At 40.2% G+C, this 20,690-nt stretch overlaps 1 protein-coding gene across 1 annotated transcript in view; it reads right to left on the reverse strand.

Moving 5' to 3' along the window:
- Positions 1-19,276, reverse strand: part of GC4 (golgin Putative 4) — a 40,824-nt gene extending 21,548 nt beyond the window's left edge. Inside the window, exons 1-4 of the mRNA XM_039018486.2 lie at positions 18,678-19,276; positions 5,295-5,393; positions 3,730-3,858; positions 929-1,078 (exon numbers count right to left, since the gene is read on the reverse strand). Of these exons, the coding sequence (XP_038874414.1) occupies positions 929-1,078; positions 3,730-3,858; positions 5,295-5,393; positions 18,678-18,899 (600 nt within the window). The 5' untranslated portion in view covers positions 18,900-19,276. The remainder of the gene's footprint in view (positions 1-928; positions 1,079-3,729; positions 3,859-5,294; positions 5,394-18,677) is intronic.
- Positions 19,277-20,690: the final 1,414 nt, after the last annotated feature.

The following is a 20,690-nucleotide window of genomic DNA, read 5'->3' on the forward strand; positions in this document are numbered from 1 at the left end:
ATCGTGTCTAGTGTCACAGGTGTACTTCTTTCAACCATGTGGCACCATGATTTAGACTCGAGCATTTGAAATCCTCGACTTTCTTCTTCTTAGTTAAAGTAGTACAAGCCTAACAAAGATCCTTGCACGATGTAATAGACTCATAGATTAAAAAGGACGAGAGAAACAAAGACAAACCGAGACAGCCAATGATCCTTTCTCAAACCACAAATACTGAAGTCTAGCACCTAAGCTTATATTTAGAGCAAAAAGCCTTGTATATAAAACTGTAATAGCAAAATGATTTTTTTACTAAGAAACAGAGCCATATCACTTCGTTAGATGAGAAAAATGTACAACAAAAGGATGATAAAAATAACTCAAAGCCAAGGCATCACGAAAAGCTTCTCTAATTACCTTAAATTAGGAAAAAAAATATTATAATTACAAAATAATTTAAATCATAATTCAAATTCTAATCAATTTCCGAGCTTTTTCTTATAAGATTATCTTCAAAGCAAATAGAATCAGGGCCTACTTGCGATAATATGCATATTCAAGTACTTGCGGAGTCTACTCTATTTCTACCTCGGGTAACTTGACTATATTTGGAAGATTACTACTTTACCTAACAACATTAGGCTTGTGAAAATTTATTGATATCATATGACCGCTAAATTTAATTATATGACATTGAAACCAAATAGCCTGCCCCCTTTCTTCACCAAAGCCCAGCCACCGCTTTTTTTTTTTTTTTTTTTTTTTGGGGGGGGGGGGGGGTGGTGTGAAGAACCAGCCACCACTAATTTAAGATTGTTATATAAGGATAAAAAATCCATAAATTACTTAAGAATCTAAAATGGTTAATTTTTTAATTTTTGCCAGCATAAATTGGTAAAAATGTTTCTCCATTACAGGGAGTAAAGAGTTCAATTACAGCATCCTTTACCTGTGAAGTTGAATGTTCTGGTACCATCTTACTCTGGTAATCAAGTTTTCCAGAGTGTGAAGCTCCATTAGTAATTCCATCCTGCTTAGACACCATGCCATTACGCCGGTTCTTCCCCCTAAGTAGTCGGCTAGGTGATTGATCGCTTCCCTGCAAAATATTAAAATACAGATAAAATAAAATGGCAAAGATAAATCCAGAAAATTACAATAACATGATACGTGGCCATGACATCATGATAATCTTTTTAAAAATTAAAATTAAAAAATAAGAAGAAGATATATATATAGTAGCCAAAAATAACACCTCCAGAACCCAAAATCCGGTCTTCTCTCTCTTAATTTAGGGCATTCATTCTGGTGGACAATGTTGAGGATCAAAGAACTAATGGTGAAAACACCATACCCTTTCAAGGGACCAAGCTCTTGAGTCTTCTCTATTGTGCGGTAAAAAGGTTGCTATGAAAGAAGATGACAACTCCCACTCCTCCACTTCTGCAGCAAAGAGGTTTCTTCCAAATTTTAGGCCTCAATCCCTTTAAGCACGAGACTACCATTAGATATAACTCTAGACATAACTAAAATCCTGGAATTAGCCACTTTGTATATTCTAGGAAAGACCAGCCAAAGAGGTGCACTCATGAGCCAAGGATATTTCTAGAAGAGAATTTCTCCCTTCCCAGCCACTGTGGTGTAGGCTAAGAGGATAAAAGGAGATAATTCTCCAAGAATCAAACTTCAAAATTTTTATTATGAATCAATTGTCAAATACATGGGAGAGCCCTCTATTTATAGGAAAATATTACAAAGGATAGTAAAAATGGATTTAGCGTAGATTAACCATTATTTCTCCCTACATCTGGTTTATACCACTTGTCCACCTTGGAGCAACACTTAGACCTTAGCACTATTCACCATGGCCTATCCAATTTAAAGGACCTTTTCTGGGTGGGGACCCCTTCTTCCTTGGCTGGTTCGTATTTACTAGCTATTATCCTACTCCAATCAACATTCTTCTCAGTCATAAAATGCCCCACTTGGCTAAGAGGGATGAATGTTTGCAGAGAGGCCCCCGTTCCAACTCCACCCTTTGAAAGAGCAAAAAGGTGGTATTTCATTTGATGAGGTTAGTGGCTCCCTCGCTACCTCCCAAAATAAAGTCTCTGCATTTTCTCCAGCTTCTTGATAGTGTCTCTCGAACATTTGAAGATGAATGTACAGTGAATGGGGATTTTGGAAAGAACTCAATTTGCTAGAATCAACCTTCCACCTCTTGAGAAGCATAAGCTCTTCCAATTTGCTTATTTTCTAGTGACTATCTTTGATGGGATCCTAAAACTCTAGATCATTTACTCTCCCCGCCCAACAGCATTCCCAGGTAAGACTTAAGAGAGAGGCAAAGATCTAAACTCACAACCCCACATTGCAGCAAGGACTTTCACCTCCCCACCATTCGCATGAAGACAAAACAAGTTAGGTAGATTGATCTCGAGAGTAACCAGGGGCAGGGCTTCAAACAGCTTGACCATCTCCTTTAAGTTGCTTAGTTGTCTTGTCATAATCATTATCGAAGAAAAGGAGGGTGTCAAATGAAAATTGGAGGTGGTTTAGGTGTGTATCAGTTCCAGCCTTTGTAAGCAATCCTCTCTCATACCTTTTTCCAACAAGCTACTGAATACATCAACAACTAACACAAATAAAAATAATTAAAATAAAATAAGTGAGAATAAAAATAATTCTCAACCCGCCTATGGGGGAGAAGGGCTGTTTTTTTTGGCTTGCTGAGTCTGTGCTATATTGTGGGTGGTGTAGAGTGAGCGGAACAATAGGGTTTTTCGGGGTGTAGAGAGGGACACTTGTGAAATTTGGGCCCATTGTGCGTTATCATGTTTCTTTGTGGACTTTGATTTCAAAGGCTTTTAATTCTTTAGGTGTAATTTTGCATAGTTGAAGCCCATTTTTATAGAGGGTTCTCCCTTTCGTGGGCTGATTTCTTCGTTGCCCTTGTTTTCTTTCATTCTTTCTCAATGAACATGGCTTTTTCATCCAAAAAAATAATAAATAAATAAAAATAAAATAAAATAAGTGACAATAAGTCTCCCGTATAAGACTCTAGAGCCCATGTTTGTTCCCGGGCTTGTTATGCCACAAGTTTGTTGGACATACCCATAGGTTTCAACACTACCCAAAACTTCTTTTCAAAGAGAAACAAATTTCATTGCAGTAATGAAGTAAATAAAATGCTAATGGAGACTAAGAAAACCCTTCCAATCAGTACAAATCTTACTAATGATGTAATTACAAAAAGATTTGTCAAGCTTTCACCGAGTGGGTGTTTTATACAAAATAATATAAAAAAAAGATAAGGGTAGTTTCTCTCCCTTCCATTGAAAATTTATCATTTCTCTCGAGGCCATCCCGAGAAAATACTACCTAAACTTACCACCACCCCAAATCCACTCTTTTCCCACAGATTTCCCAAACCAAAACTTCAGAAGCCTGCACTTCAAGCTATAACTCCGCATAACAACTACAGAAACATAAGCCTATGACAAAACTATGTACAAGACGCATCCTCAAGTATCATTTAAAATTTTAACATCATTCCATGCAGCATGAGGTACTTGAGCAAAATCAGGGACTGGAATAACATTGTATTGTAGTTGACAAAAATGTGAAAATTCTGACACACACGAGACAACAAAATCAAACACCATCCCCATATGTAATAATCTATAAAGCACATAATTTTCTTTTACAAGAACCAAGCTCAACATATTTCATCCGCATTCCAATAATTACCTTCACTTCATTAGTTCCATTTGCTGGTGATTTGGACCTTTCAGCTTTAGGTGAATTTGTTGATGTATTTGTAGCATCCAAACTTTGTTTTAGTGAGCCATTTTCCTTGTTCAATCGTAAGATTAGCTCCTGCCAAATGGATGAAACAGGAGATAACAATAAGCGCCTGTTTAGCAACTAATTTGATTTCTGTTTTATGTTTTTAGACTCAAATAGATACAATAAATATCCCATTTGCAGATTTGTTTTCTAAAACTATTTCTTGAAATTGTGATCCGAATAGTAGAAATCTTGGAAACAACATTTTTAAGTTTTCAGTGTATCAAGATTTTGAATTTGAAATTTTAAAATACAAAATTACATTAAAAAAAGGACATATCAATTTAAGCCCTGAACTTTGGGGTTGTATTAATTTAAACTAATAGTTGTATCAATTTAAACCCTAAACTTTGAGAGCAATATCAATTTACTTTCATAAGTGTATCCAAATAAAACATAATGGAGGATTAAATTGATACACTTATGAAACTTCAAGGTTTAAATTGATACACTTTCTCAGAGTTTAAATTGATACAATTATTAGTTTGAGGTTTAAATTGATACACCAAAGAAAGTTTAAGGTCTCAATTGACACAATTATTAGTTTGGGGTTTAAATTGATACAACCTTCAAAGTTCAAGGGTATAAATTGATATTTACCCTAAAAAAATTAAACTTTGATAAGTATAATATTTCATGTTATAAAATTCATTTATTTTTTGTTAAACTAAAATGTGTACAATATAATATAGGTTAAAATATCATTTTGGTTCTTGTACTTAGTGTTCTATTCTATTTAATCTACATACTTTCAATTGTTCAAATCTAGACCATGTACTTTTGATAAATTTTCAAGTCTTTATAATTTCAAATCTTAAATTTAGACCATTACTTTCAATAAATCTTAAATTTAGTCCTTCAAAATTAATTTTTTTTGTTGAAATTGGTTAAATAATAATAATAATACACATGCAAGAAAAAACAAGATGTGAATATATTTTTAAAATTAGGGAATATTAAGAGAAACTAATTTTTTTTAAATAATAAATATATATGTGAAAGAACTTGATTCAATGAAGAAAAAAATGAAAGAATACATGAGCATACAAAAAGAAAAGCCCCCCGAAAGGGAGCCAAACTACAAGAACGGGCACTAATTAAGAGAAATAAGACCTAGCAATTAATCATTTATACAAAATTTTTAACATAAATCGTGTTCATAAATTAATTTTTTAGAACTCAAGGACAAAGATGTCCAACCTATAGAAAACCTGTTCAAGTAAGGTGTTTATAAATTAATAATAATTACTAATAGTAGAGATTCAACCTATTATTTAGTTGAAAACTACAATTATTTTTATGATTTACAAATATGTTATCAAACACATTTAACCAAGAAAACCATCGACAGCATCTAATGGTTGTCACTACTTACAAATTACTCAGAAATCATTGGATATGGCTCTAAAAACAAGGAAATAGAATTATGAGTGCAAAGGCAAAACTCTAAGGAGCAACTAGGATACCTCTTTTTCCTTTAGCAAAGCTGCATAATTCATTGATAATGATTTAATATCCCTCTCAGATTCCTGAAGCCTCTTAATTTCTGCTTTGTATTGTTCAATCTACAAGAAGCACATAAATTAAAAATGCCATACATAATTTAAAGTTAACCAATTCAAAGGAAACTGTAAAACATCCCATTATATTCACATACAAGAGGAGGGACAAAAAGGGAAAATCACCACAAGAGTTAGTTAGAAAGATAGTGGAGTATGAAGATATGGTGGAAAAGGGTAAATCTGTTGAGGAAACCGTTGGGGGTGGGACCACAGGGAGCTAAACAAATAGGAGGAGAAAGGGAGGAAAAGGCAGAGAAGAATTTTGGTGGAAGACGTTTCGTCCTTCAGGAGAGGATCCAGCACCTCTCGAATTCCCGGCTGGTGGCTATCGGTACATTTCTGGTTTTTTTATACTGAGTTTTGTTAATTACTCTCTTGTCTGGGTTCACTTCTTATTCCTCTGTATTTCTGGGCTGAGACTATTGCTGTCAAGTGTATAAATAAAGGCTGGAAGAGTTTTGTTGATTGCCATTGTTCCTGTTCATTTCTTAATTATCTTGTTAATCGGTTGGAAGAAAGAATATGGTAGAACCAGTGGCTTAACAGAAACTTGAAGAAAACAAAACATAAAGATATAGGTCATTCAAATAATGACCTGCAGAAGCACAATATATGAACCTGGATATATGCTATAAGTTTCAAACCAACAAAAATGGCTAATTAGAGGGAGCATGACCAGCTAGGGGAAGACAAATCACCGTCCCCAACCTCTAAAAAAATAAAAAACAAAATTTCTGGCCTTAGACACAAAGGAACAGTGAAGAAACAAATGATTGATATCTTCGACCTCTCTCAAACAGAGTTTATAGCCAAATGGAGACATGGTACAAGATCTAAACTTTATTTGGAGCATTTCATCAGTGTTAAGGCTTCCAAGACTCATTCAACTTCAACCTTTTTGAGCATATGCACCTCCAGACTAACCAATCTGGGGGATAGCCTTTGAGGGCGAGATAGAAAGAGTTGAGAAGGCTGACCTAGTTGAACAGATTCCCGAACCTTCATGGGGCAAAGTAACCAGTCTGACACTTCACTGAGGTAAACCAAACTCAACTTTTCAATGATTGCCACTTTAATTCCTTCTTCTCGGATGTTCCACATGAACTTGCCCCTAATCAGGACATCTTGAAGAAATTATACTCAATTTTTGGCTCCTTCGTTTAAGGATCCCTCTAATTTAATTCTTTATCTGAGGTGTCTGTTGAGCCCAACTCTCTCCCTTTGGCCACCATTTCTACTCCCCCTTTTGATGACTCTCATCTTTCTAGTGGAGTTTCTTATTCCACCAATAGGACTTTTAACAAGGCAGATTATTAGCAGAACGAAGTGGAGACAAACATAGGTATTAGTATTGTTGACATGAAGTTCAACTTTCAAGTTGTCTAGGAGCAAGATAAGATCATGCCTGAAGAGACTACCGAATGGATCCATAACAACCTTTTCAAGAAGAATCTAACTCTCTTTCAACGACTTTGCTTAAAAGACAAATCTATTTTTCTTCCTTCGTAAAGGATTGTGGCCTTAAAGTCTACAAGATGAAGGCCTAGGATTCCATGGCTGGAGGCTTGTTGAGTTATGCAGATTCTTTTGTGGTTAAAGTCTTTTTGTGGAATTTTCCTGCTTGGCATTTTCTGGTTTAAAGCATTTTTTTTAGCTGTGGGGTTGCTCCCTTCTTTTTGGCCAGCTGAAAGCTTTTGGAGTGGCTAGATTGTTGTTTTTGTTTGATTGGCTTCGGCTGCTTGGGAGTGGTTCTTTGATGATTCTTTTGTTTTAGTTTCATTATTTTGTTAATTCTCTTTGGCTTTTGTTTTATGGTCGTGGTTTTAGTTCCTTTTCTTACTCTTTTTTTCTTTTTTAGAAGAAAAAAATCAAACTTTCATTGGGAAAAAATAAAGGAATATATTGGCACACGAAAAGGGAGTCAAACTACAAAAAGGGGCTCCAGTAAAGTAAAATAAGACATTTTTTTCTCTAAAAAGTAAAATAAGACCTAGCAATTAAATTACAAAAAAAAAAATCCAATGAGATGCAAAGAATCTAACAAGGAACCAAACATTGCTAAGAGAATTTCTCCCGTCTCCTGAAGATTTTATTATTTTTCTCACCCTAAAACCCCACAAAATAGTACACACCCAGCTTGCTACAAAAAGTCCTTTTCTCACAGACAGACAAATGGAGAAGTGCTTCAGTCATCTCCCTACAACCTTGAGAGCTGGTGAAATTGAAGTCAGACACCTTGAAGAAACAACCCCAAACAACACGAGCAAAATTACAACTCTAGAGGATATGATTAAGGTCCTCAACGGCCCTCCTGCAAAGAATACAACAAAGCACTTGACCAAAAATGACCCTTTGGTCAAGATCAAATCCAAGGTGTTAACTCTTCCATCCAAAACCTGGCACACAAAAAACATAACCTTCTTGGAATTTTCAACTTCCACACAGAGGAGAAAATAGAATCACTAGCCAGAGAGGGATTGGTCAAACATTGAAAAAAGAGACAAGAAAAGCTTTAGGACGGAGAAGGACTACAAAGGCGGACATCCCTCCTATAGGGTGTAAAGCAAAAATACCAAGCAAAGTGAAGAGAACAATAACATTTGTCATTTTCTATTGGTCAATGATGGAAACTCAAGGAAGAAGGAGACGGAGTCTTTGCCTAAGAAAGGATCGAAGTCGGCAAGTGATTCCCTGGAAGAGACTAAAACTGGTATAAATGAGGAAACAAAGAGTAGAGAGTCTATCCTGGGATGAAAGTAACAACAGAATGTTTAAAGGTTTGAAAAGGGATCCAATTAATGTTTGGTCCCTTATTAGAGTACATGCTTCTCTTTTGGCCTTGGTTACAAACATTTTTTATAATCATCTTACAAAAACGAAGGCTTGTACTTTAGTGGCCTCCCCTTTTGAGGACTTGTTTTCTTGAATCTCAAAGGACGTGTATTCTTTCTTTTTTCCCCTCAAATCTCAAAGAAAGGTTGTTTTCTAAAAAAAATAATAAAAAAATAAAATAAAGGGTCTTATCGTTCCAGAAATAAGTATCTCTCCCGCCTCCCACCACATTATGAATAAACTAGGAAAGAAACTAAAATTCGGTTTGAGTTAGATTTTTTCTCTAAGGCTGGAAGATTAACTCTAATATGATTTGTGCTTATTGGTATTCTCGTTTACCACTTCTCCTTTTTCTCCCATCTCTGTTTGTAAAAGCCATGGGAAGCTGATGATAGACTTTCTTTGGGAAGGGATGAATGAAGGTAAGGGTTCTCATCCGGTCAGCTGGGAGGTTGCTGGGTGTCACGGTCATGCTTGTCCAGGGCCTGTTGCCCATGGCCGCATGCCCGATCCAACCCCCTTCTAGCATACTTTCATATCATGTATTGTATTAGCTTAGTTAGCTTGCTTTCTTTACATTTTCATTGTAAGTGACCACTCGCCCTTTTGCATATGCAAGGGTGTCAGTTGGCTTTTTGTTCAGAATGCACTATATGGGGATAAGACTAATCATCACTTCCCCATACCCGGAGTAGTACTCTATAAAGCTGTTGTTGTTGCTTATTGCTTTCTAGCCTACTACAATCTTTCTTTCTTTATTCGCACTCACAAAAACTGCTTACGAAAACCTTTTTTCCAAACCCGTTTTCTAAAACCGTTTTCCCTAAAACAGGGGTGGAGGTTGCGAGAGGCACTCGGTGTGCCACCGGCAGTCCGTATTCGAGTTGGCTGACTTGTTCGTGAGCGGGAACAAGTGCCGCACAATCGCTAAGAGAAGCTCCCGAAAGAGCGATTGTGATAGTAGGTATCAGAGCCAAATCGGCTCATAGAGGGAAAGATCAGTGATCATGTCGGCGACGAAGAACCTGAACAAGTTCCATGTGGATAGGCTGGTAAAGATTAATGAGCAAATGCTCTACCTGAGAGAGGTCCCGGATAGTATCCGTTTCCTAGAGACTCGACTACAAGAAGTTGCTGAGAAAGCCGATGGAATTGATGCAGTAGTGGGCCGCCTAGACGGATTACCCGTCAGAGAACTGATGATGAGGGTAGAGACCCTTGAGACCAAAACAGCACGGTCCGGCAGCTTTGAACGTGGCGATAGCTCATCAGGCTCTGTTGCCCACATAGAGGAGCGCGTCGAAGAGTTGGACGGCTCCCAAAAAGCAATAATTCAGATGGTAACCGATTTGTCTGAAGACTTTCGGTCGGCCCTTGACGTCGTCAAAGCGGAGATAGCGGATGTGAGCGCAAGGGTGAATCTCACCATCCGAGCGGTAGGGAACCAAGCCCCATCTGAGGGAGCAATGGCAGTAAGCTGAATAAAAATCCCAGAACCGAAACCCTTCTGTGGGGTGCGGGAAGCAAAAGCCCTGGAAAACTTTATCTTCGACCTTGAGCAATACTTCAAGGCGACGAACACGGAGACTGAAGAGTCGAAAGTCACACTAGCAACGATGCATCTGGCTGAAGATACAAAACTGTGGTGGAGATCGCGATTTACAGACATATAGGAAGGACGATGCACAATTGATACTTGGGATAGATTGAAACAAGAACTACGATCGCAGTTCTTCCCTGAAAATGTCGAGATGGCTTGGATAACTTGAAGCACGATAACTCCGAGAGCTGAAGCAAACAGGTAACATCAGGGACTATGTAAAACAGTTTGCAGGACTTATGTTGGACATACGCGATATGTTCGAGAAAGACAGAGTCTTTTGCTTTGTCGAAGGGCTGAAACCATGAGCGAAATCAAAATTATATGAACAGAGAGTACAGGATCTCCCCTCTGCCCATGCGACAGCTGAACGGCTATACGACCTTAGCACTGACTCGCAAGATGTGAGGAAACAATCAACTTCCTCAAATGGGGGAAACAAAAACAGTCGTTCCAGTCCTCCCAAACCTTGAGCCCCAGTACTGTTTCAAAAAAAGAAGGATAGGAGCCTCCGGTTATGCATCGACTATCGGGCCTTTGTCGTAAACCATCCCAACCGAGATCAGGAAACAACTGGCGGGGGCCGCCGCAACAGCATAACAATTACAATCACCCCCTATCTTGTTTCATATGTAGAGGGCCACACAGGGCAGGCGAATGTCCGAATCGGACCGCGTTCAATGCTTTTCAAGCCACATTAGCCTCTAGCTCAGAAGACAAGGCTAAACTGGGGGAGACAGTAATCGAGCCAGCTGCAGAGAGTGAGAATCCTAGGATGGGGGCATTGAAATTCTTATCTGCGCTCCAAAAGAAAATGGGAAAGGCGACGGAGCCACTAGAGAGGGGACTTATGTATGTGGACGCTTGGGTCAACCAAAGATCGGCCAAGAGCACTATGGTCGACTCTGGGGCCACCCATAACTTCATGACTGAAACGGAAGCCCGCTTCCTGAACTTAACCTGGGAAAGAGATGCAGGGAAGATGAAAGCTGTGAATTTTGCAGCCCTACCGATTACGGGGATAGCGAAGAGAACTCCGGTCAAATTAGGAGACTGGAAGGGCCTCGTTGACTTCGTGATTATCAAGATGGAAGATTTCGACGTGGTATTGGAGATGGAATTCCTACTTGAACATAAAGTTATGCCCCTCGCCAAATGTCTATTCATTACCGGATCTACACCCACCGTAGTTCAAGCCAGTATCAAGCAGCCAAATGGGGTGAGAATGATCTTAGCCCTCCAATTGAAAAGAGGCCTGGCCCACGACGAACCCACGTTAATGGCCATCCCGATAGAGTCAGTTGAAACCACAGAAGAGGAGATCCCCCGAGACGTTCTATTTGTCTTGGAAGAGTATCGAGATGTCATGCCTAAAAGCTTGCCCAAGTCTTTACCTCCACGAAGGGGGATTGACCATGAGATCGAGTTGTTACCAGGGGCAAAGTCGCCCGTCAAGAATGCATATCGTATGGCCCCGCTAGAATTGGCCGAACTCCGAAAACAGTTAGACGAATTGTTAGATGCGGGATTTATCAGACCGGCAAAGGCCCCTTACGGAGCCCCAGTACTGTTTCAAAAAAAGAAGGATAGGAGCCTCCGGTTATGCAGCCATCGACTATCAGGGCCTTTTGTCGTACAACCATCCAACCGAGATCAGGAAACAACTGGCGGGGGCCGGCCGCAACAGCATACACAATTACAATCGCCCCCCTGTCTTGTTTCATTGTAGAAGGGCCACACAGGGCAGGCGATATGTCCGAATCGACCGCGTTCAATGCTTTTCCAACCACATTAGCCTCTAGCTCAGAAGACAGGGCTGAAAAGGGTGAGAAAAAAAGACCAGCTGCAGAGAGTGAGAAATCCCAGGATGGGGGCATTGAAATTGCTTATCTGGCGCCTCCAAAAAGAAAAAGGGAAATGGCGACGGAGCACTAGAGAGGGTACTTATGTATGTGGACCTTGGGTCCCACCAAAGATCGACCAAGAGCACAATGGTCGACTCTGGGGCCACCATAACTTCATGACTGAAACGAATCCCGCTTCTGAACTTAACCTGGGAAAGAGATGCAGGGAAGATGAAAGCTGTGAATTCCGCAGCCCTACCGATTACGGGGATAGCGAAGAGAACTCCGGTGAAGTTAGGAGACTGGAAGGGCTTCGTTGACTTCGTGATTGTCAAGATGGATGATTTCGACGTGGTACTGGGGATGGAATTCCTACTTGAACATAAAGTCATACCAATGCCCCTCGCCAAATGCTTAGTCATTACCGGATCTACACCGACCGTAGTCCCAACCAGTATCAAGCAGCCAAATGGGGTGAGAATGATCTCAGTCCTCCAATTGAAGAGAGGCCTGGCCCACGACGAACCCACGTTCATGGCCATCCCGATAGAATCAGTTGAGTCCACTGAAGAGAAGATCCCTCAAGACGTTCTATTTGTCTTGGAAGAGTATCGGGATGTCATGCCGAAAAGCTTGCCCAAGTCCTTACCTCCACGAAGGGGGATCGACCATGAGATTAAGTTGTTACCAGGGGCAAAGCCGCCTGCCAAGAATGCATATCGGATGGCCCCGCTAGAATTGGCTGAGCTTCGAAAACAGTTAGACGAGTTGTTAGATGCAGGATTTATCAGACACCGGCCCAAAGGCCCCTTACGGAGCCCCAGTACTGTTTCAAAAAAAGAAGGATAGTAGCCTCCGTATTGCTTCGACTATCGGGCCTTTGGTCCGTAAACCATCCCAACCGCGATCAGAACAACTGGCGGGGGCCGCCGCCACCCATAACAATTACAATTCGCCCCCTATCTTGTTCATATGTAGAGGGCACATACAGGGCAGGCGAATGTCCGAATCGACCGCGTTCACTGCTTTTCAAGCCACATTTAGCCTCTAGCTCAGGAAGACAAGGCTGAACCTGGGGAGACAGTAATCGAGCCAGTTGCAGAGAGTGAGAATCCCAGGATGGGGGCATTGTAATTCCTATCTGCACTCCAAAAGAAAATGGGAAAGGCGACGGAGCCACTAGAGAGGGGACTTATGTATGTGGACGCTTGGGTCAACCAAAGATCGGCCAAGAGCACTATGGTCGACTCTGGGGCCACCCATAACTTCATGACTGAAACGGAAGCCCGCTTCCTGAACTTAACCTGGGAAAGAGATGCAGGGAAGATGAAAGCTGTGAATTTTGCAGCCCTACCGATTACGGGGATAGCGAAGAGAACTCCGGTCAAATTAGGAGACTGGAAGGGCCTCGTTGACTTCGTGATTATCAAGATGGAAGATTTCGACGTGGTATTGGAGATGGAATTCCTACTTGAACATAAAGTTATACCAATGCCCCTCGCCAAATGTCTATTCATTACCGGATCTACACCCACCGTAGTTCAAGCCAGTATCAAGCAGCCAAATGGGGTGAGAATGATCTTAGCCCTCCAATTGAAAAGAGGCCTGGCCCACGACGAACCCACGTTAATGGCCATCCCGATAGAGTCAGTTGAAACCACAGAAGAGGAGATCCCCCGAGACGTTCTATTTGTCTTGGAAGAGTATCGAGATGTCATGCCTAAAAGCTTGCCCAAGTCTTTACCTCCACGAAGGGGGATTGACCATGAGATCGAGTTGTTACCAGGGGCAAAGTCACCCGTCAAGAATGCATATCGTATGGCCCCGCTAGAATTGGCCGAACTCCGAAAACAGTTAGACGAATTGTTAGATGCGGGATTTATCAGACCGGCAAAGGCCCCTTACGGAGCCCCAGTACTGTTTCAAAAAAAGAAGGATATGGAGTCCACCGGTTATGCATCGACCTATCGGCCTTTGTCGTAAACCATCCCAACCGATATGATGAAATGGACATAAAAGGTCCTAACAGCATAACAATTTACAAAAAGCACCTCCATTGATTAGTGAGGGCAGTAAGGCTATGATTACAAAACACCAGGGCGGGCGAATGTCCGAATCGAACCGCGTTCAATGCTTTTCAAGCCACATTAGCCTCTAGCTCAGAAGACAAGGCTGAACTGGAGGAGACAGTAATCGAGCCAGCACAGAGAATTGAGAATCCCAGGATGGGGGCATTGAAATTCTTATCTGCGCTCCAAAAGAAAATGGGAAAGGCGACGGAGCCACTAGAGAGGGGACTCATGTATGTGGACGCTTGGGTCAACCAAAGATCGGCCAAGAGCACTATGGTCGACTCTAAGGCCACCCATAACTTCATGACTGAAACGGAAGCCCGCCGCCTGAACTTAACCTGGGAAAGAGATGCAGGGAAGATGAAAGCTGTGAATTCTGCAGCCCTACCGATTACGGGGATAGCGAAGAGAACTCAAATTAGGAGACTGGAAGGGCCTCATTGACTTCGTGATTGTCAAGATGGATGATTTCGACGTGGTATTGGGGATGGAATTCCTACTTGAACATAAAGTTATACCAATGCCCCTCGCCAAATGTCTAGTCATTACCGGATCTACACCCACCGTAGTTCAAGCCAGTATCAAGCAGCCAAATGGGGTGAGAATGATCTCAGCCCTCCAATTGAGAAGAGGCCTGGCCCACGACGAACCCACGTTCATGGCCATCCCGATAGAGTCAGTTGAAACCACAGAAGAGGAGATCCCCCGAGACGTTCTATTTGTCTTGGAAGAGTATCGAGATGTCATGCCTAAAAGCTTGCCCAAGTCCTTACCCCCACGAAGGGGGATTGACCATGAGATCGAGTTGTTACAGGGGCAAAGCCGCCCGCCAAGAATGCATATCGGATGCCCCCTAGAATTGGCCGAACTCCGAAAACAGTTAGACGAATTGTTAGATGCGGGATTTATCAGACCGGCAAAGGCCCCTTACGGAGCCCCAGTACTGTTTCAAAAGAAGAAGGATGGGAGCCTCCGGTTATGCATCGACTATCGGGCCTTGAACAAGCTCACAGTCCGCAACAAATATCCCCTTCCTATCATTACCGACTTATTTGATCGGCTTCACGGCGCTAAGTATTTCTCGAAGCTGGACCTGCGGTCGGGATATTATCAGGTTCGAATTGCTGAAGGAGACGAACCTAAGACGACCTGTGTCACGAGATATGGAGCCTTCGAATTCCTCGTGATGCCCTTTGGCCTCACCAATGCTCCAGCAACTTTTCTGTACCTTAATGAACCAAGTGTTTCACGAATACCTCGACAAATTCGTCGTAGTGTATCTCGATGACATTGTGGTCTATAGTGCCTCGCTGGAGGACCATCGACATCACTTCCAACTAGTCTTCGAAAAACTGAGGAAAAATCAGTTGTATGTAAAAAGAGAGAAGTGCTCCTTTGCCCAAAAGCGCATAAATTTCCTCGGCCACGTGATTGAGTGTGGTCGGATTGGTATGAAAGAGGGCAAGGTGGCCGTGATCAGAGACTGGAGGGTACCATCATCCGTGACCGAACTACGATCCTTCCTCGGACTAGCCAACTACTATAGGCGGTTCGTAGAAGGATTCTCAAGAAGAGCAGGGCCATTAACCGAACTGCTGAAGAAAGATAACCAATGGAGCTGGACTCCTAAATGTCAAGCCGCCTTTGAGGGCTGGAAGAAAGTGATGATTGAGGGGCCGGTCCTCGGAATTGCCGACGTAACCAAGCCATTTGAAGTCGAGACTGATGCTTCTGACTTCGCGTTGGGCGGTGTTCTGACAAACACCCAACGCGTATGAGAGTAGGAAACTAAATGATGTCGAACGGAAGTATGCCGCCTCCGAGAAAGAGATGTTAGCAGTAGTTCACTGCTTGAGGGCCTGGAGTCAGTATCTCTTAGGGGCCAAATTCGTGGTCAAGACCGACAACAACTCCATTTGCCACTTCTTCAACCAACCGAAGTTGTCGTCAAAACAGGCACGATGGCAGGAGTGTCTAGCGGAGTTTGACTTCCAATTCGAACATAGACCGGGGAAAAGTAATCAAGCGGCCGATGCTCTTAGCCAAAAAAGCGAACATGCGGCCCTGTGCATGTTCGCCCACCTACAAGCAAGTACGTTGAGTGCAACAGTACGAGAAACTGTCAAAACTCACTTGACAAACGACACAGCGGCACAGGCCATCATACAGTTGACCAAAGAGGGGAAGATACGCCAGTTTTGGGTGGAAGACGATCTACTATACACCAAAGGATATTCGTTCGACGATCGGGGAGTTCCTCCTCCATCCGCCCTTTAGAGAGAAAGGGTAGTTTTTGTGGTTTGCTGGGGTGTGTGGTGTGTTGCGGGATATTTGAGGTGAAAGAAACAAGATAGTGTTTAGAGGTTTGGAGAAGGACCCTAGTGAAGTTTGGTCCTTAACGAGGCTTCATGTTTCATTTTGAGCTTCGGTTTCAAAGTTTTTCTGTAATTATTCCCTAGAGAACATATTACTTAGTTGGAATCCCTTTCTGTAGCAGGTTTGTTTTTTGTGGGCTTGTTTTTTTGTATACTCTTCTATTATTTCATTCTTTCTTAATGAATGATTGTTGTTTCTACACCCACCCCCCACCAAAAGGAAAAAAAAAAAAAACTCACTGAATGTCCATTCCAAGGGGTGAGAGCCATACTTGTTAACAATAACCTTAAGTTACAACGTGCCCGCTTCATAATAGAATCACCAAAGTCATTTAGTCAACAAGGTCGCGTTTCTCGCCCTTACATTACCAATGCCTAACCCCTCTCCAAGTCCAATGGCCTAGAAACCACCTCTCATCTCACAAGATGGGAGCCATTCCTCCCATCAACTCCCTCCCATAAGAAATCTCTTATCAACTTTTCAAGAAGCTTACTAACCGAGGTAGGGACTCTAAATAGGGACATTAAACAGGTTGGAATGCCATTCAGAAGAGATTGAATATGAGTAAAATAACGTGCTAATCTTATTGATTGGCTTCCGTTTTGGTCTTTTTCTTACATTTTTTAAGGTGTTAGTCTCACCAGTTGGCTTTTGTTTTGGTCTTTTTGGTTGGGTTCTTCATCTGTTGGTTTGTTTTTTACTCTCCCATGAAGGGGTTGTATCCTTCAACATTCAGTATCCTTTCATCAATAAATGGAAAGTTGTTTCTTGTTCAAAAAGTTAATCATAAGGTAAGGTAAATACAACGTGCTTGACACAATATGAAAGCTCAGGTGAACGAATTGGCTTAGTGTTGTTTGTGAATTGTTATTTTTTAGAACAATATTTTAAAAGGATGTTGGTATGAGTATTTAAAAGTTGTTTCTATTTTTAATACAAACAGCTATATAGATATATATATATATTGATTTCAGGATTGCTTGTTCAAAACAATTGAAGTTGTTTTCTTTCCAAAATTTATAATTCCAAGCAAAAAGTTGTTTTTTAGAATTAGCTCGCAGGTAGCCCCTAGACTTATGTTTGATAAGAAGAATTACCCAAAAAAAAAAAAAAAAAAAAAATCTTATTTCTGGGAAGATCATTGGGTGGGGGAGAGACCTCTTTGTGTTTTATTTTCGAGACTATTTCACTTAACTTCCAAAAAAATCACTTTGTGGTTGGCTTTCTTGTTTGGTCTGGGAGCTTGTGTTACTTATCTTTCGGTTTCCGTTGTCCTCTTTCCAATAGGGAAACGATAGATGTGGCATCTCTTCTTGTCTTACTCGAAGGCCACTCATTTAGGTTTGGGAGAAGGGATGTGGGAGTTTGGAATCCTAGTCCTTTGGAGGGATTCTCGTGTAAATCCTTTTTTCAAGTATGGTTGATCATTCTTCCATAGCTGTCTCGGTCTTCTCGGTTCTTTAGAGGATTAAGATTACTAGGAAAGTGAGGTTCTTTACCTGGCAAGTTCTTCATGGTCGTGCTAATACGATGGATTGGCTAGTGAGGAAATTACCTTCGCTTGTGAGTATGCTAGTTCTGTTTGAGAGTTGTTCTTCCAGACGTTTGGTGTCTCTATGGCTCATCAGAGAGGTACTCAAAGTATGCTCGAGGAGTTCCTCCTTAATTCGCCGCATGGGGAGAAGGGTCATTTTCTATGGCTTGCGCGGGTGTGCTATTTTATGGACTCTGTGGGGTGAGCGGAATGACAGGACTTTTAGAGGGAGGGATCAAGACCCTATTGAGATTTGGTTCCTTGTTTGCTATCATGTCTCTTTGTGGGCTTCAATTTCGAAGACCTTTTATAACTATTCCATAGACATTCTCTTGCATAGTTGGAGTCCCTTTTTTGTAGGAGGGCTTCTTTCTTATGTGGGCTTAGTTTTTTATATGTTCATGCTTATATTCCTTCATTTTTTTCCAATGAAAATGGTTGTTTATATATTTTTAAAAAAATTGCCAATTTGATGGAACATTTAATCACTAATTATCCTTGGGAAGAAAAATTAATGAAGTAACAAACATATATATATATATATATATATATTATAGAGAGAGCACCCATGACTAGCCAAGAAAGCAACAGTGGCATGAAGCACTAGATTATCCGAACCCTGTAGCTATTCCTAAACCAACCTATTACTCTTTTCATTATTTGAAACTAGAACCAGACTATATGTTCATTACATCATAATGCCTAGCACCACTCTTAGTCTTTCAAACCTTAGACCTTAAATAAATGAATGTTCAAACGCAATTAATACATCAGTGGATACCAATTAGCTAAATATGGTGTTCTCGGTTTGTAACCAAATACTCCCTGAAACCAAACCTCTATTTTGCCCTCTCATAGCCCAGAAACTGAAACTGAAACTTAATTGACTTATAATCCAATTGAAATTCCAAAATAAACTGAACCGAACCAATTCACAATAACGCGCTCATAAACCCCTAAAAATCAAAATGCATCACATCCCCATAATTCAGCTATAAGAAGAAAACAAGTCCATAAACAAACATGCACCTCAGAGTGATGGGCATCCTCAATCCCATTGGCAACTGGAGACCGTGTCACAGGATTCGAATGAGCAAAGCTATGCGAGTTCCTCCGATCAGACACCGAAACGTCAGCATCCCCTCCATTGGAGCCGTAGATCGCAAATTCCTCTTCGTCATCGTCGTAGTGCACATCGAGAGCTATCTTATTAAGATTCTCTTTCAAATTAGCTATCGAGCTCCACATCATTCAGACACCAGAACCCCAAAGACCCGAAATGGCTTCTAAAACTCTGGTATAGTGCCAAGAACAATGGAAATAGAAGGATTTTGCACCAAATTTTTCCAAAAACTGGAGAAGTAATCAGATGGAGAAACGGAATGAAGTGAATCTTGCAGATCTGAGTCTGTAAGTTGATGAGACGAAGACGAAATGTAATTTTTGGTACAAGAAATGGAGAAAATTAATTTGAGAGAGAATGGAGAGACGATTTTGGTTTGTTCTGTGCGTTCTGAAATGTTTAGTTAGACTTTATGAACTGCGCGTCGTCAAGCGCGGTATTCTGTCGGTTTAGATCAGTCGACATGTCGATATTTGCATAATAAAGGATAGAAGTAAAGAATATAGATCCTAAGAGTTGTAGGATTTGTGTTTATTACAATGGAAAGGTTGAAATTTTGCACTTCTTACCTAAAACAATGATGACAATTAACAAATAATAATAACTGATTCTTGAATCATAACTGAGTGAATAAGGTATTAAATTTCGTTTTAAAGTCAAAGTATGTTTAATTTAAGAATAACTAGCCCGACTTTCCTCTTTAGAGATCATAGGTTCATTTTCCACCCCTGCAATTGTACTAAAAAAATTGTAACATCCTAAAAATTGATTATTAGTTGTTAGGTCAATAATAATACTTATTGGCTAGTAGTTCATAAGTTAAAAATTACAAAATTAGTCGTAACGGTTTTACGCTTTTGTTATCCGTTCCATAGTTTAGGTTTAGTTTTCAATTTAGTCTCTACCAATTCTCATAGTTTAAGTTTAAAAGCTCTAATAATTTAGATTGTATGTTTAGTTAAACCTCGTGAAGTATCTCTAAATATTTCTTGCACACATACAAAACCACATTTTTTTTTTCCAAACACAACAATTGTTAAGAATCAAAACACTAAATCATTAATATATATATATATATATATATACACACCAACATACATATATATTTAGGGGCTGTTTGGAGTGCTGAGATGATATAGGATGTGGGGAGTTTTGATGTCTGGAGAGTTCTGATGTCTGTGTTTAGGTGTGCATAGTTGTTACGTCTGAGTTGATATGTCTGTGTTTGAGTGTGCAGAGTTTTTATGTCTGAGCTCATATGTCTGTATTTGGGTGTGTAGAGTTGTTATGTCAATGCTATCTGGTTCAGTTTTTGTACTCTATAATACTTTGCCTGTATGAACACTATTTTTTTAATCTTATAATCCAATTACTATATCCATCTTATTTGGAATAAGATATTGATTGTATTTTTTTTTTATTCTTTCCAATCTCAAGATATGGTATACAGTTCAATTATATATTATTTATTCCAAACTTCTCATCAAAGAAAGGCAAATGGTTTTACAAAATAGTGTTAATTTAGATCGGATGTGAAATTCATTAAATTCATTCCACTGATAAAAAAAACAGACCGGATATGAAATTCATTCCCCTCAAAAGATTTTATATAATTTGATGGCCTTATACATGACTATTTTACAACTTGGTTAGAAATATTTTCATCCATATCTAAGGGCCACATACCATGGGTCATTTGTACATGTCATAAAAAATCAACAAATATTAAAAACCTATGGGATAAGAGACTAGGAAAAGTTACAAAAAATAATAACAAACCAACTTGCAAACATCAACAAAAAAAAATTGGTTAGTCTTGCCCAACAAATGCATGCAATACCTTTTCCTTAATGATGGTGGAATGGCTAGAAAAACGTCTGTTCACTAAATGTCATTCACCAACAGATCTGTGAGGATCA

The sequence above is a fragment of the Benincasa hispida genome, chromosome 12 (genome assembly GCF_027475165.1).
Source record: "Benincasa hispida cultivar pf3 chromosome 12, pf3_genome.v1.1, whole genome shotgun sequence".
Taxonomy (NCBI): domain Eukaryota; kingdom Viridiplantae; phylum Streptophyta; class Magnoliopsida; order Cucurbitales; family Cucurbitaceae; genus Benincasa; species Benincasa hispida.